The 18,665-nt window shown below is 42.1% G+C and overlaps 1 protein-coding gene across 5 annotated transcripts in view; it reads right to left on the bottom strand.

Moving 5' to 3' along the window:
- The window catches only part of samd11 (sterile alpha motif domain containing 11), a 90,498-nt gene that overhangs the window by 56,991 nt on the left and 14,842 nt on the right, over positions 1-18,665 (bottom strand). For all 5 annotated transcript variants that reach the window (XM_014146020.3, XM_014146019.3, XM_014146018.3 and 2 more), the window contains exons 3-4: positions 17,820-17,995; positions 2,691-2,800 (exon numbers count right to left, since the gene is read on the bottom strand). In XM_014146020.3, the coding sequence (XP_014001495.2) occupies positions 2,691-2,800; positions 17,820-17,995 (286 nt within the window). The remainder of the gene's footprint in view (positions 1-2,690; positions 2,801-17,819; positions 17,996-18,665) is intronic.

The raw sequence follows: 18,665 nt of genomic DNA, 5'->3' as shown, positions 1-18,665 counted from the left end.
AGAGCAAAGGGTCTGAGTACTTATGTAAATAAGTTATTTCTGTTTTATATTTTTAATAGATTTACAAAAATGTCTAAAGCCAGTTTTCACTCTGTCATCATTGTGTGTAGACTGGTGAGGAAAACATGTAATGTAATACATTTTGAATAAGGCAGTAACGTAACATAATGTGGAAAAAGTCAAAGGGTCTGTATACTTTCCGAATGCACTGTATAGCATTTGAAACGGTTTATACCATCATGACAAGAATGGTAAAAAAAAGATTCAAAAGTTTACCTCAAGTATTAAAACTTTTCAAAACTCACCATATACATCTACACTCACCAAAACTGATCTTACCAATAAGGTGTGTTCATTCTCTGTCCTATTACCTCCATGTGTCCCAGTGTTTGCGTTTGTGTGTGTGTGTGTGTGTTTATGTGTTTGTGTGTGTACTTGTTTGTGGAAGTGTGTGTGTGTGTGTGTGTGTGTGTGCGTGTGTGTGTGTGTGTGTGTGTGTGTGTGTGTGTGTGTGTGTGTGTGTGTGTGTGTGTGTGTGTGTGTGTGTGTGTGTGTGTGTGTGTGTGAACATGCACTACTGTGTATGTGAGTGTGTCTCTCTCTAATTTCACCGGCAGACAGAATGTGAGCCAGTGGCTGATGGGATTGGACTTGTTTACAGACACAGATCGAGCCGCTTAGCCACCCTGTTAAATCTCCCTGTAATGCTCAAACTGACAGATTTTAGGCCCAGGCCCCCTCCGGCGCAGGCCACACCGCGCTCATATCTCCCTCCCTCCCCCTCATATCCCCCCCCCCCCCTCATCCCTTTGTGTCTTTCTCCATTAAGATTACCATTCACGAGCTGATTTCCCCATTAAGCTTAGCAGCCGATTAGACAGGTCTTTTTGGGAAATCCGTCCCAAACAGGGGTCTAAAAACACTGGGCGTCTGAGACTTTAACACCCCCGTGTCCCACGCAAATGAGGAAGGATAGGCAGACACCCCTCCATGCCCTTGTCCCTCCACACCTCCACCCCTCATCCCTTTGTATTAGCAAACTGTATGGGCAATTAAGCTACTAGAGGGATGAGCTCGGAGAGATAGTGTAGAGGACGAGGTGTTGGATTTGTGGGATGATTATGCTACATGTATGACCCTCTGACTAATGGGATGTAGAGGAACAGACCGTCCACGGGGGATAAGGATCTGCACTCTGAACACTGTACTACTTGACCATGGTAAGAGTACTTCTTTATGGGTTAAATCTGTGGTTGGTCAACTTTGTTAGTAGCCCTTGATAAGTTTGTATTGGCTGTTTTAAAGGTAACCAAACCATGGGTTACAGTTTCTCCTGGCCCATAGACTACATTAAGAGTGAGGAACCATCTAACCTCAAGTTGTAGAATCCTGACCTTCCCTTTTAAGATGACCTTTATAAAGGACATTTGACACTAAGGTAAGGGGGAAACCTAGTCAGTTGCACAACTGAATGCATTTAACCAAAATGTGTCTTCCACATTTAACCCAACACCTCTGAATCAGAGAGGTGCGGGGGGATGCATTAGTCGACGTCCAAGGCACCCAGAGAGCAGTTGTTGTTGGAGGTTAACTGCCTTACAGCAGAAGTTTCACCTTGCCGGCTCAGAGTTTCAACCCTGCAACGTCTCGGTTACTGGCCCAATGCTCTTAACCACTAAGTTACCTGCCACCCTTAACAAATGTAACATTGATGTAAAGTTTTACCACTTCTTTTTTATTCTGTGACTCACCTCCAGCCTTTAGATTTTTCTTGTGACAAACTGTATAAACTGAAACTCTTGGGTCAGCTGGTCTAAGCCTATTTTTAACCCGCAAACCAGCAGGTCCCCACCTAACCAACATGTGGGACATAGTTTGGATTAAAACAATATATAATTGTCAATTTAAAAGTACAGTATGTCCTTGCAGTAGAACAAGGCCCTTCCAGACACCTCTGACTACTAAAACAGTTGGGGACTTCCGTCATGGCTAATCCCTATTATTGGTAGTGTATGTCTACTGAATAGAAAACACACACACACACCCTAAACACACATATGCACAAAGCATGATATGTAAGGACAAAAAAACAGAAAAGACACAATACAACACACAACAGCTAGAGTATCTAAATACCAATTAACTCTATCGTGTCTAACTTTTGCCATGTTACCCAGAAATATTACACACGTATCTACCTGAAAGCATAAATAACCAACATTCAGTCTCTTTCCGGACTAAAACAGTCTAATTTCGAACTAAAACAATCTGATTCAGAACAACTAAAACTAATGAAACAGTGGCTGGCGTTAGGGGTGTTTAACCGTGGGCCTGTAAGCTGTTAGAAGGCTCTTAGCTTAACACACACCATGGTTCCTTTATGCCCATGAAACTGGATTAATGGCAAACAAAGCTATTCATTTAGTGGTAATTTAAAACAGGGGGTTAAGGAAAAACCTGGAGTGCAATAGAAAAGGCAAAACAATTACATTTAGTAATTGACTTGAGAGCCACCTTCAGGAATCAGTAATACGCTTACAGTAAATTCCCCAATCAAACAAATTACAGAAAATTAAGGGACTAATGCATAATAGTGATTAATTACTCATGCTAATAGAAGAATACGTAACCTCATTACAAATATAAGGAATACGGAGAGAGAAAAATAGAGAAACACACATGTATCCTACCTGTGTGTCCTGTGTTGGTGCTGAGGTCGGTGGCGGGCTGGCTCTCGGGCATGCCGTGCTGTCTGGTGTGGTGGAGGTTGGAGATGATCGTAGAGAGGTCACTGTCACGACTGAAACAGAGTCAGGGGGTTAGCAACACACATTGCTTTACATGACACATTAAAACACAAGGCACACACACATAGTAACACAACATAGCAAAAAGCACACAGAACCCCCCCCCCACAAAACTCCAACAGGGAAAGACACAATGTACCATAACATGGCACAACACAACAGCACATAGCTACAGCTACAGTTAATGAAATGTGTCACATGACAACTCAAAACAGCTCCATTCTACCTCGTCACTCATAACACACTTCATCCTCAGAAGAAGAATCTACTACAGAATTATAACCAAACATAATGCAGGAAATGGAGAGTCTGATCTATAGCATACGAAAGACCACACAAATGCAAGCGTATATCCACACACACAAATCCACCCATCACCACATACAGCTGGGTGCGCACACATATACACGCTTGCGCACGCACACACGCACACACACACACACACACACACACACACACACACACACACACACACACACACACACACACATACACACACACACACACACACACACACACACACACACACACACACACACACACACACACACACACACACACACACACACACACACACGTAAGCACACACACATGTAAGCACACACACCTATACTGACCAAGAACCTCTCATCTACCCACTGTATTTCTGTATACTGTAGCAATTGGAATTCAAACAGACTTCATGAGTGGCTAATCAACCTGTGTGTCTATTCTTCCCTTGGCTTGGAGGTACAGTGCATTCAGAAAGTATTCAGACCCCTTGACTTTTTCCACATTTTGTTACGTTAGAGCTTAATTCTAAAATGGATTAAAAAAAACTGTGAGACCAGTCAGGATCAAGGGAAAGATGAACGGAGCAAAGCACAGAGAGATCCTTGATGAAAACCTGCTCCAGAGCGCTCAGGACCTCAGACTGGGGCGAAGGTTCACCTTCCAACAGGACAACAACCCTAAGCACACAGCCAAGACAACGCAGGGACAAGTCTCTGAATGTCCTTGAGTGGCCCAGCCAGAGCCCACACTTGAACCCGATCAAACATCTAAAAGGTCTGAGTATAGGGTCTGAATACATATGTAAACCATGTTTTTGCTTTGTCATTATGGTCTATTGTGTGGAGATTGATGAGGGAAAACAATATTTAATCAATTTTAGAATAAGGCTGTAACGTAACAAAATGTGGATAAAGTCAAAGGGTCTGAATACTTTCCGAATGCACTGTATGTATGACACCCCAATGACAGACTCCTAAGCACCAAGCACTTTTTGGTCTCATCCCTACTCATCTTGAACCTTACAGTAAGATACTTTATTCAACACATTCAGAACTCAACTAAGTCGCTTAAGAGCTTAAAATTAGATTATTGTTCCCCCAAATTCAGATGGGAGAAGAGACCAGTTTGTAGTTTCTGTCTAGATACACTACAGGGATTGTATTTATGTATGTACCTCATTGTTTAAAACATTCAAGTAAAGTAAACTGCAATAGGCCAACTGGAATACTGATCCTCAGTCAGTCTGATTCGCTAAAGGACAGACAGTTCAAATAGTATTTTGTTTACTTCAAATACTTTAGCTGCATTCGACTGAGCTTTCCTGGTGCAATGGAACCAATAACATAGTCCCAAAAGTGCAAAACCTGCCCATCGGGCACTCCAGAACTCAGTGAAAATGTACCTTATTAGGTTACAGGGACGATGCACATTTAGCAACATTTCTGTAAATGTGCCAGTTTGCTAATTTTGAACTGAATTTTGCTGAAAGTATTTGAAAGGAAACTAAATGCCCTCTCTCTCCCACAGTGACACCACTGCCCTAGCCTTTTGTCGAGACCAAACCAGAGGAGGGTTTTAGTGGTTAGGGCTGCCTAATTCCCCACCAACTCCCTCTAACCCAGCAGCAGCAGCCATGGACATAAGTGTGTCATGGAGGTACTTCCACTCAATCTGATTAGAGCTCTGATCGCATTAAACAGCATAATGATGGAAAATAGGCGCTTAGCATTTGAGGGAATATCCCAGACAAATTTCTCTGTCGCTATATGGCAATGGGCAAACATTTTGGTTCACTAAATGTTGAATTGGTTGTTCAAGAGTGACAGCCTCAAGTGTCTTCTTTATTGTAGAAAATACAAAACACAGATAAATCAGATACAGATACATCTCATTAAATTAAATCGTTTTTCCCTGTTTCCTTACATTTGGAGCATCAAGTACAACTGAATATGTCCAAATCAAGTTCAGTGAAGATTCTAGTTACAGTATAACTTTGTTTAACATGAAAACAGGAGCCATGGAACATGATTGCTAACCAGGAAGAGACAGCGGAGGGTGTCACGGTAACGAGGCAGAGTGGCTGGGGATGGTTCTGATTGGTCAGCACTCCGAGGAGGCCACATGGTTTGCGGGTGCTGGATTCTGCCTTTTTACAGCACAATGATTATAGGCTCCAGCTCCGTAATGCCAGCCTGTCGTGCTCCGAGCTGTTATCCAAATTGTACAGAACAGATGCGGGGGAATTTATTTTGTCTGATTCTGACCACGTTGGGTTACCAGTCACTTCTCAGTTAACGGGAGTCAGTGAGTCAAACTCAAAACAAAACCAAACACAGATATAACATCCTGTCTCGTTGCTAAGCAAGTGAGGATGCTTTTGTTGTGCCGGGACATCACACTTTCGGTGACACTAGTCCGACTAAGCCCTAGACCTAAATCAAAATACTTACAAGTTGTAAAGAATATAACATTTTATTTTTTATTTTATTTTTTATTCCACTCAATTCAGAGGTCTACTTTCTTTAGGTTCATAGTCAGACTGCTGGCCAACTCAGATTAACCATGCAACTCAGGTCCGCACTCATCCAAAATTGAGATCCCGTAACTAGCAACTAGCAACTAAAGCCCCACCTCCTCCCTATCACTCAAAGTGATCGTGATAATGTCACACTGAACTTCTCACTGAGGCTACGGGGTTATTATCCCGTGGTAAAGTAGCGGCGCTAAGCTGTGACAAGCAAGGACATCGTTAGCGTTGGTAATTAGCACACTTTTCCTGCTCTGTCCATTGTGGTTGGCTAAAGAGGGACAGCCCCTACCCCACCCCACATGAGTGGCCAGGTCAAGGTCATAATCTGTGCCTAGGGCTATAGGGGATGAACATGGGGAGATGTGGCTGTAAGGGGGGCTGGGCGGGGGGGGGGGGGGGGGGGGGGGTTAAGACCTAGCCTCCTTACTCAGCTCTCCCTCATGAATTGGGGGGTGGGGGGTGGGGGGGGGGGGGGGTGTAGCTAAGAAGGACATGAGCTGCCGTCTTATCACCCAGGCCGCACACTGGAGACAATCATCTCATCCTCGGCTCATCCCTAAACTGCTCAATACCCCCCTAATCATCTTCAGTTGGTCCAGCCCACAGGACAGACAGACTGACAGACCAGCAGACCGACAGACAGACAGACACCATGACCCAGATGCTACTACTATAATAGCCAGGCCCTAATGCAAGGTAACTTTGACATGGATTACTATGGACACTACATGTATTCATAAACAGCATAGAAAGGAGGTTATTTTCATTGCTTATTGTTTGAGAATCTGAGAATCAGAAACTGGATCCATTTAATCCAATGAGCTTCGAAATCTACTCATCAAAAGATAAATAAAACTTTTAGAGAACATTGTTGTGAGTTTAGCCAGTAGCTAGGTTTCCATCAGATATTAATTCGGATATTCTAAAATCTGCATAAAAACAATATGCGCATTTTCCCACCAGAGATGTGTTCCAATCAAATTAACTTCTTGCGAATAAAAGGATGTACATGATGATGTATTGCACATAAAAATACATTTTGCGGTTAAATTCCCATATACTGAATAAAAAGTTTCCATTGTGTTTTCTACTTTTTTTTGTTGCTTCATATAGCGAGTGTGCCCACCCTGGTATTGGCATGTGCGCTGTAGCCAACAGCACTGTCTGCGCGCAGTTGGCAAGAGCGCACCAAAAGCCTACACGATGAGATTATTACTATGAACAAAAGGGAAAGATTATTTTTATTTGTCAACTGGCAGCCGAGTAACAATTAATAAATCACCAGAATATGACCCCCGATATTTATTGGAAAGGAGCTTCAAGCTCATCACCTTACACTTTTACCACCCTGTGAAGTTCATCATCATTTATTTCATCTGTAGCCTAATAAACTGCATGCTTTCCCGACGAGTCGTAGTGGGAGGACCACACCATGTCATCGCCTGACTCCAAGTTTACTTCAATATGATGGTTATTTTATCAATATTTGCGCATAAAAGCTTTTCCACCGACATTTTCTCGTATAATTCATTTTACCAAGACAAAAAGATCCCACCTTGTCTAGCATATTTAGTTTTGTCAACATTTGGAAAGTTTACTTAAAAATGTTCTGTTTCCATCAGGCCTGTCATGACATTTTTTATCCGATGTAATTCAATTGCATAAAAAGGTTGGATGGAAACCTAGTACGTATAATGCTCTATAACATCCTTTATAATGACTTATAACGTGGTATAACACTGACCATAAGCATTAATAATAACCCATAAGCTGTTATAAAACTCATGAACTACAGCAGGACCCAAACAGAAAATAGCTCCCATAGAAAAGGCTCAATGGGAAAGTTACTGGAACTTCCTCCAAAGGGAGATGGCAGCTGCTGCTCTGACATTACTTCAGGAGACACTACTCACACTCTCCAAATGCCATGAAAAGCATCTTCTCCTGGCATGGGACCAGAATAGCGGAGGGTGACCCCCACGGTGCCACGCTGTGACATTGTCAAAGAGGAGCCGAGGTGACAAAGCTGGAGGGCATCGTGAGAGCTGGCACTGGCTGGCACGGGTTGGCAGTCTGGGCACCCCGATGCCATGTCTGACACCACGACTGAGACCGCATTGACAGACAGGGGTATTGGGGGTGTGGGGATGGAAGGGGAACGCGCACAGCTGCCATGGTGGGGCAGAGGAGTTGTCACGCAGGTGTAGAAAGAGGCAGCTTGCATTCAAAATAGCACCCTATTCCCTATGTACTGTAGTGCACTACTTGAGCACTTTAGTCAAAAGTAGTGCACTCTATAGGGAATAGGGTGACATTTGGGACACACACGGAGAGAAGACAGCCTGCTTGGAACAGCTGGTGCCTGCAGGTATGCTGCTACTGCAGCGCCCTCCCTCCTCCTCCAACCTCAAGACAACAAACAGACCACACAGCCAGCTCCAACCTGCAACTGCAGGTGATCCACAGCCCTTACTCAAGCCAGCCCTGACTCACTTTTAAATATTACCATGTGATATAGGCTCATGCCAATACAAAGGGAGAGCTCAAAAGGAGACCGCTTTAATAACCATTGCTGAATTATCCTCATTCTCTGAATGTAAATAAGATATTTTCTTGAGAGAAACTAACAATTGTGAAAGAAACTTAGGCTTAATGCAAAAACATGGATTTCGACAAATTGTATGTTTTGTTTTCAGACAAAGACTTGTGTTCGTATACTGCTCACATTTGGATGGAAAGACAGCCTGCAACTGTAGCATAGCAAGAAGAGGGAGTCATAAATAAATCCAGAAATAGATACATAAATAAATAACAACAGGCCAGGATATCTCTTGGGCTTTCCCTGTTGTTCCTTACAGAAGCTGATATGGGGTCGATAAGGCTGCAGAGAGAAAGGAAAGTACAATGAAATAAAAGAGTCTGCCATGTGGTTTTCTACCTAGGCTAAACTGAGCCAGAAAATGGTGTCTGAATCTAATCTCAATGTTTATTTTAGTAGATGTATGTTATATCATTGATCAAAACAAATATTCTCCCAAAGGTCCTATGTGATATCAGATGTTGTTTCGATTATGATCTATTATGATCTATTATCTAATATTAACTATAGACTGAGTTGTCACTTTGTGCAGAGGCGATATTACGTTTTACAAAGTAAACGTATGGGTCCAATGACCATGATAATTTGGGATTCGATTAAACAATTCTTCAAAACAGGGACATAGATTCAAAACAGAACAAGATTCTTTAGGACTTAAACCCTAAAAAAGGCACGAGGGTAGGTTTCCTATAGTACATAATCAAACAGCGTTTTTGAACAGCCCCCTGTTTAAGGTACAACCCTCCATATGTTTAAATGGAGAGACAGTGACTCCTGAGCATCTTTTGCTTGCCCCCCACACACACACACACACAGCAAGCGCAGTAAGAAGACAAATTCTCAACTTCCATGTGTGGAAAACTCTGTTCTTGCTACAAACACCTCCTAATCTGTCATTGGATTGTTGGAACCCTGTTGCCATGGAGAAGCGGTGTGAAAGGAGCAAATAAGTCTTCAGCCTTTCTTCAGAAAGCTTGAAAAAACTTTATGTTCACTAATTAGTGCTTTCGGTGAAAGCCCTTTTCAGGAATTCTTCTGTCGCCATAATGTCCCCTTGCTGGCTTTAACCTTAGACACAATTCACCAAGAACACCATAAGAGGAAAACTTCAAAGGAGTAAGAGAAAGGTTAACCCTAAGCATTTGTTAGCTGTACGTATGTCATACGTGATACAATGTCAACATGAACCATACAGTACTATTATAATATTCATAGCTTTTGGTTTAGGAGCAAATAGCTGTCTATAAGGAGAGGAGCAGACACAGGCCAACCTCTATTGATGGACTAAAAAATGAAACTTAAGAAAACTGTCTGGACAATTCTAAGACAATGCTATAACTGAGTATAGGGCTCATACCTATGTCTGCCCATTCCTCCACTACACAACTGTAAACACACATCTTTCAGTCTCACCTACTGGTTTTAAGGAATGCTACCTCCAACAAACTTTATCTTTGCGGAGCTGAGGTTACCCCTCAGCGAGCATTATTGTTGCATCTACATAAATAAATTCACAACAATTACATTTTCTCTTTCTATAATACTAAAAAATGACATAAGACAAAATTCTAATTTATGCAGTGAATAAATTCCACTTCAGTACATACCAGCCTTGTCAGGTATCGTTATGCTAGTAGAGGTTGTGCAAGTTGGCCCTCCCCCTGGGTTCAAACTCTAGCACCTTGCACATGAAAAGTTATCTCTGCTATCCAGAGAGGGCCTGGACACCTTGCAGGAACTAGTTCCACCTACACAGAGTCACAGCGTAATGTTGTGGTGGCTATGTTAGCATCCGGCAGTTCGCGGAAGGCTATGCCTGGTGGAAATGGGTATGGCAGCTTTGTACAGTTACCTCTCTCTCTTTGTTCCCCTGCGGAAGGGCCTGCCACCACCACCCTCATGACAGCCTCCCTCCTCCCATTTCCTCCCATGTAATCTACTTAGACATTTATACTACACAAATAATACTGCTCTTTTCCCTTCAATAAGAAATGGGGGAAACGTTTTGCTTTTGAAATAGGAATAATTGTATCGTTGTATATATGAAATAGAAAAACATTACATAAACGCACGACTTAGTGAGATTTCCAGGGTTATAGACGTATGTGTTGTGTGGCTTTTTTCTCCAGAGGGTGCCACCTAAAAGCCCAACGTCAGCAGGTGGAATTTATTTAACCCTCTCCCTCAGCATTTTGGAGTCAAAACCTTGTTATCTACATGACGTCCAACTCAAACAATACTCAGGTAGGCTTTGTTTTCCCTTGAGTATAAGACACCTAAGCTACCACCGTCAAATATTTAGTGACGAATTTGATTACCGATTGCCTCAATACACTTGCAAGCCACTCCATGCAACAACAACATAAACGATTGAATATCTGACTAATCATTAAACACCTTTGTCTCGCTGTATTGGAAGCTTCTGTTTCTATGGTATTTGTTTTCTGATCAGAATCTAGTCTCCTCCCTATTCCCTGGTTGTGTCTTTGCAGTTTGAGTTAAGGGAGAGAGGGACTACCCCACACATCGAAGACATTTAACTTTTGTTCCAGATGCGTCGGGTTGGACCATTAATCATTGAGTGGGTTCCCCCGGTTTCTCTGTCCTGGTTCAATCAAGCCACAGGGGGTTTGCCGGGTTCTAAAGTGGCCCGGGCACTCTTTGCTTACTCAGCAGGAACGATGCGCAGTTCTCCGCACTGTTCTGGTGGGCCTACTGAACTAATCACCTGTAAAGCCGATGGCCATTAACATTAATCCGGTTAAAAGATATAGAGCTCTCTAATGAACTTGACAAGTCCTCTTCAAGGATGACAACACCTCCGAAGACCTTTCTGACAACTAGGAAATCCTGTTACTACATAGCCACAGTACCTTAGCCTGATCCAAGAGCCTATTCCTCTGTGTTATAGCACGTCCACGCGGTAACATCCAAACCATTTAAAAAGTGCTAGGTCAATATCTGATTGTTTCAAATATTTTTGTAATTTTGAAAGGAAAATATGAATGAACGTTAAATGGTCTATAGGTCGAAGGTATTTCACTTTAATATTCTTTTAACCTTGATGAAGCAACTTGGCAAGGGAGTTGAGGTCACAAAAACAGTAAACTCCTGATGAAACCCTAAATTGATGTACAAGTGGACCATACCACAATGCTTTTCAATTTAATCAGGTATTTTTCTGCATCAAGATGAAAATAACATAGTATAATTATCACAACTGAATATGTTGCAGGATGTACCCAAGTGCGATGTGACACAATGTTAGCGAGAATCCTGATGATGTGTGAGGTAGAGAATAGATGAGGTAGAGAATAGACACACTCACACGTATGGACAGCATCCTGTATTTTTCACCATCCATTGACCAAATCCAATTTGTTAAGACCCCTCTACGACTCACTTACTGGGTCTGTGGTCAATAGAAATCAGATTTCCTTGATTGGACATCCCATTATCCCTTTTGCTCAGACCCATTGCATTTGGAGTAAAGTAGGGTCGAGACGGATGCCCGGGACAGATCGGAGCTGTGGCTCCAGCGAGTCCGCCGCCTTTTAAAGGGTAAAAGCCTGACATATTAGTCATAAGTGTTCTTTAAATTCATTATCATCTTAACACGCGAGCGGCGCATGTGTCAGGGGGGGAAATAAGCCTCTTTAATGAGGTTAGTGGATCCATTTAAAGCTTTACAGTTGCTGTGCTGTCCTCCATGTCACACACCAGTCTCGAGAAGGCAGCAACAGCAACATCTTCTCCTTCAATGAGATTGCACAAGTCACTTCTCATGCAGTGAGCGTTAAAATGAGTTTCACTGAGGAAGTCAACGAGCAGATACTATTAACATTTCTGACAAGCTTGGCTGGCAACAAAACGATACAAATCTCTTTGTGTTCCTCATATTTGCATGCGCAAAAAAAAAACACACATTTTATGTGGATAAAAGTTAAAAACAGGATTTGGGGATTTTTATTCCCAATTCCTTTGATTCTATTTGACTAGCATAGCACACACAAAAGTGGAGTATGTCACCTCACCTGTGCTGGTGAGATATGTGAGCCTTTTCAGGAAAATAGGCATATGTTGCACGTCACTACTTCACAGCAGAGGCATTTGAACGTAATTATAATTTTTTTTTTCAAAATGCGTTTTTTGGAACCTTAATACCAACTTGTATGCCATCTGTAAACACAAATGAAATTGTTAAATTAAGAGTGTAGTTGGTTTAGCCACGGAAAAAGACAGGAAGCTTCCCGCTAGCCATTATTAGCTGAGATAATGGATGGGCTGGACATGCCGAGGAGTTCAGATTGGTCTGCCATGTAGCGTGCTTCTGTCTATAACATGAGCTGCTCAGTATGTGTAGGTAATCCTTTCTACCGCTACTTTTTTGAAAGATATCATGAAGAACGGCAAAAGTGTTGCTACTGTTCGTCACTTTCTGGAGGATGATCGTGCCATGCTGATTCTCTCTGACTCTGAAAATGAATCAGACGATGAGGAAATCCCTGATTTAGGTACAAATATTTTAATTGAACCATAAATTGTAGTTTTCTGAAACGGCGATCAACAGTGTTGTTGTCACGGAAAAATACTTGAAATCAGTGGAATTCCCGGTGGAAGCAGAGTATGATAGCTAAGGAGATGGAGAAAATTCTGGCATTTGATTGCAAATATGCAGAGGGAGTCGAAAAGAGAACACACCGAAGGCTGTTGTATAAAACACCTGTCTCCAGATTACATCCTCAAACTAAGGACAACCATGGCATTCGTGATAGAGAGAGAGAAGCGTTCATCCATGTATACGGGTAAGGGAGTCTAGCTAATTTCATTTTCAGATATTATAAGTTTCTAATTTTGTCAGAAAGTTATTTTCATTGCAAATGAAAGCATACTGTTAGCTAGCTAGCTAACATTAGTTCGCTGGCTCGCTAGCTAACATGCATGGTGGCTAGCTATGACAATCAGTTTGTATTGTTAGTAGTATGGGTTGGGATTATTGCCGCATTCAAAACAACTGAACTTAGAACTGGGAACTCAGAAATCTCCGACTTCAGTGCGTTCAAAAAAACGAGCTCCGACTGGGAAAAATAGTTTTGAACGGTCCTCCAACTCGGAATTCCAACTCGGGAACTCAGACCTCTTTCTAGAGCCCCGACTTTCCGACCTGAAGATCACTGACGTCATGATTTGACCTCATATTTTTCCAAGATCCCAGTTGTCCTAAAATAACCATTAGGTTCATTGTTTAGCTAGCTACATGTCGAAAATACCAGATGATTACCTGACCCATCATGCTAGCCAGGTGTGTCTGTGGGTGATTACAATCTATTGTATTTCATGAACATGTGTACATGTCTAGACAATGGTGACCCATCCACTTAGCTAAATGTGGCTGGGCCTACTACTTTCACCCCTTTTAGTCTTGAAATATTTGGTTGTTTACTACATTACCTTACTCTGTTTAGCACATGGCCTCACATGTGAATCCTTAAAGAGATGGGTGGGGCTCAGGCTTTAGAGGGTGTGAATGAATCTGAATGGGTGTAGACAAAGAAGAGCTCTCCCAGTTGGTGTACCAAAAACATTGAAGGGCCATTTTCTCAAAAGTGGGGTTACAAGTTTATCAACTTTCAAAGCAGAATTACTTTCCCCTTGTTCCTGAACTGCAGTGTATTATATACACTTTTCTAGCTCTGAGTCTACTTTTATCCAATGTAAAACCTAAAAAAAAACATTTTAAATGTTGCTACATAAGACCGGATCGAGCCGGTCGGTCACATATACTGTCTCTTTCTTTCGCTCTCTCCTCCTTAGGAGCCTTTCAGGCTATGACTTCTCTCTCTTCCTCTCTGATCAGGCCTAGAATAATGCCTTGTAATGCTTTGTAATGTAAGCTTTTGTATTGTACAGGGAGGCAGGTAGCCTAGTGGTTAAGAGTGTTGGGCCAGTAACCGGAAGGTTGCTGTTTTCAATCCCCAAGTCGACTAGGTGAAACATCTATCGATGTGCCCTTGGGCACTTCACCCTATTTGCTCTGCATAAGAGCATCTGCTAAATGACTGGAATGTATGTGAATCCCTTCATTTTACAATGTTAATTAAATATTTGCTTTTGGTATAGACAATTCTTAGTTCTTGCTTGTCCTTTCTATTACTGTAGCTCAGCTATAGTCTCTTGCATGTTGCTAAATCACTTTTATGGAGTCAGATAATGAATTTAATGGACTTTGTTAATTGCATAGTCTTATTATGAGTTGCAGGTGAGGTGTATATAATATGTGTATATATAAAATATTACCCCACTACACACTCATTTGGTTCATCTTAATGGGGTGACTTCCCCACGAACATGACTGTGTGAGTGTGTGTGTGTTTGTGTTTGTATTTTTTCGGATGAGCGAGTGGGTGTGCATGTGCGTGCATTTGAGTGAGTGGCCTACAGTGTGCGATGACAACCCAACTCTAATTTAACCGCCAAACACCATCCGCCATTACCCAATATTAGGCTCATAACTACTCCCCCACTCACAACTAAGGAACATTTCAGCTTTGAAAAGTAAATTGTTGGTCTTTGATCCACATTCACAACAACATGCTTCAATGTATTATCTGTCATTTTGAAACAGTTGCATCCAAAAATATATATATTTTTTCCATTCCCAGCTCTTATTTCTTATATCTTATTTCACCTAATGCAAATACATCAAGATTTCCTTGTATACAGTAAATAGTCATTTGTAAAACAAGGTATCTGATGTCAATTTCATTACACATTACAACAAACAGATTACCGACCATTACGAATCCCACCGCACCTTCTCCGCTATGCAATCTGGTTTCAGAGCTGGTCATGGGTGCACCTCAGCCACGCTCAAGGTCCTAAACGATATCTTAACCGCCATCGATAAGAAACAATACTGTGCAGCCGTATTCATTGACCTGGCCAAGGCTTTCGACTCTGTCAATCACCACATCCTCATCGGCAGACTCAATAGCCTTGGTTTCTCAAATGATTGCCTCGCCTGGTTCACCAACTACTTCTCTGATAGAGTTCAGTGTGTCAAATCGGAGGGCCTGTTGTCCGGGCCTCTGGTAGTCTCTATGGGGGTGCCACAGGGTTCAATTCTTGGGCCGACTCTTTTCTCTGCATACATCAATGATGTCGCTCTTGCTGCTGGTGAGTCTCTGATCCACCTCTACGCAGACGACACCATTCTGTATACTTCTGGCCCTTCTTTGGACACTGTGTTAACTACCCTCCAGACGAGCATCAATGCCATACAACTCTCCTTCCATGGCCTCCAACTGCTCTTAAAACTAAATGCATGCTCTTCAACCGATCGCTGCCTGCACCTGCCCGCCCATCCAGCATCACTACTCTTGACGGTTCTGACTTAGAACATGTGGACAACTCCAAATACCTAGGTGTCTGGTTAGACTGTAAACTCTCCTTCCAGACTCACATCAAACATCTCCAATCCAAAGTTAAATCTAGAATTGACTTCCTATTTCGCAACAAAGCATCTTTCACCCATGCTGCCAAACATACCCTCGTAAAACTGACCATCCTACCAATCCTCGACTTTGGCGATGTCATTTACAAAATAGCCTCCAATACCCTACTCAATAAATTGGATGCAGTCTATCACAGTGCCATCCGTTTTGTCACCAAAACCCCATATACTACCCACCACTGCGACCTGTACGCTCTCGTTGGCTGGCCCTCGCTTCATACTCGTCGCCAAACCCACTGGCTCCAGGTCATCTACAAGACCCTGCTAGGTAAAGTTCCCCCTTATCTCAGCTCGCTGGTCACGATAGCAGCACCCACCTGTAGCACGCGCTCCAGCAGGTATATCTCTCTGGTCACCCCCAAAGCCAATTCCTCCTTCGGCTGCCTCTCCTTCCAGTTCTCTGCTGCCAATGACTGGAATGAACTACAAAAATCTCTAAAACTGGAAACACTTATCTCCATCACTAGCTTTAAGCATCAGCTGTCAGAGCAGCTCACAGATTACTGCACCAGACCATCTATAATTTAGCCCAAACAACTACCACTTCCCCTACTGTATTTATTTTATTTATTTATTTTCCTCCTTTGCACCCCATTATTTCTATTTCTACTTTGCACTTTCTTCCACTGCAAATCTACTATTCCAGTGTTTTACTTGCTGTATTGTATTTACTTTGCCACCATGGCCTTTTTTGCCTTTACCTCCCTTATCTCACCTCATTTGCTCACTTTGTGTATAGACTTATTTTTCTACTATATTGTTTTACTCCATGTGTAACTCTGTGTTGTTGTATGTGTCAAACTGCTTTGCTTTATCTTGGCCAGGTCGCAATTGTAAATGAGAACTTGTTCACAACTTGCCTACCTGGTTAAATAAATGTGAAATAAAAATAAAATAAATAAACACAAATATTGTAGCCAGATGCCAATAACCATCAACATTATCCAACTGACACCTGGCACCAATACTAAACAAAACGAATAACAACAATACTACTACTAATCCCTACCACCTATTTTATGAAATTAAGCATAAAATAAAGGATCAAAAAAAGGATAGCTGTGACTTTTATTTCCCTATTATGTTTGAGATTATTGAGATTATTCCAAACGCTGAGAAACTAGTGCAACAGCACAACTGGCGTACTGTGACAGACTGCATTATCTGCTCATTTTCTACCCGGTCCTGGCATGAGTTGAAAAGAGAGTGATGTACAGCTTTGGCACCAGGAAAAATCCTCACTGAGGTGAAACTACCCATAACGTCTGTTTGAGATGACTTTCCGACAATTATCTGAAGCTCCTGTGGTACTGATGTCTGAAACACAGTTTATGGCAAAGGTATTCAGTCTTTGAGATGTTCGGGACAAGAAGTGTTAGAAGAGACGGCTTGATATAAGTATTTTTCTCATACTGTATATGGACAATACTAACAACAGCAGTAGCAGCAAAGCAACATCATGGTCTCATAAGCAGTAGCTAACGCTTTAGAGCTCATTCCTGCCTCAGTGCTGTATTTTCCTTTCTTCAAGCCCTACTTTACCCTAATCGTTGTCATGTAAAAGACCACACCGTCTCCATCCACCATCAGAAGGGGCTGGTTCTTTAGTTATTTCTGGCTTATCACGCGGCCATTTGTATGCACTGAGTGCACAAAACATTAGGAACACCTGTGGAACGCCTTCCACACCTTGAGTCCATGCCCCAACGAATTGAGGCTGTTCTGAGGGCAAAAGGGGGTACAGCTCAAAATTAGGAGAACATTAGTTATTTTATTGCACTCACTTTATCCTGTACTTTAGAGCATTATTAGTATTATAAAGGGTTATTAAGCATATTCAACTCTATGAAGACCAAAATACTGCACAGCAGTGGGAAGTGTTTCAGTGACTCAAACATTGCACTGTAGACTGAGCAAGGAAGATAAGCATGAAAACATACATGTCTTACATGTCAACACAACACTTTCTGTAAGCTCAGAGCTTGTACACCACTTAAAGCAATGAATTGAGACAGGTTGGGAATGGACAGATCATAGGTGATGAGTTCTTTATATATCCCAACATCATTCAGACACAGGAGTTCTTCCAGACCTTACCTCTTTCTCATGATACTGTAATGCAGCTCATCCTCCTGCTTGATGTGGGCATGGTCTCCGCTGGCGCGGTCGCTGCCCTCGCTGTCATCACTGCTAAAGACGGAGGAGAGCTCCCTCTTGGGCACACGGTTGGGGGGCAGGGGGATGGTGCGCTTCTCCGCCAAACGCCCGCGATTCTACAGGAAAATGGTTAAAGAAGCTCTTAGAGATGCGGTTCTCCAGTTTGTTGCTAACAGCATGCACGTGCTAACATGCTAACATTAAGCATGTGATAAATATGCTAACACTAAGCACATGCTAGCATGCTAACACTAAGCACGTGCTTAATATGCTAACAATAAGCACGTGCTAACATGCTAGTAGCTAGCGTTCGAAGCACTCCTCCACCCTAAACATCTGACTTGGTGTGCAGTGGCCACCATAATATTCCCCATCAGTCATACACAGAAATCAATGCTCTGCTGTCACGGGCACAATAGCATACATTTATACTAGGAGTGATCATTATATGAGATTCATTTGTTCTACAATACATACATTTTCCTAAACAGCATTTAGCATTATTCAGAGGCAATACTAAGAACGTAGAAAGTACCACATGGGCTCAAGCTCCATAGCTGAACATAACAGCTTTATTGGTATGACCGGAATATTCCAATAACTTATTCCAAAATTATCATTATTATTATTAAGTACAAATATGGAGGCTATTCATGAAACAAACCTACCAAAGAAAAATTAACACCTTAAAAAAGCCACCACGATTAGACTGATTAAAGAAAGACGATATCAAAGGATAAGAAAGTAATTTATTGCTATCTAATATGGGTGTCAATAAGTACTTAC

The sequence above is a fragment of the Salmo salar genome, chromosome 15 (assembly GCF_965601325.2).
Source record: "Salmo salar chromosome 15, fSalSal1, whole genome shotgun sequence".
Taxonomy (NCBI): domain Eukaryota; kingdom Metazoa; phylum Chordata; class Actinopteri; order Salmoniformes; family Salmonidae; genus Salmo; species Salmo salar.
This window is presented reverse-complemented; position numbering and strand designations above follow the sequence as displayed.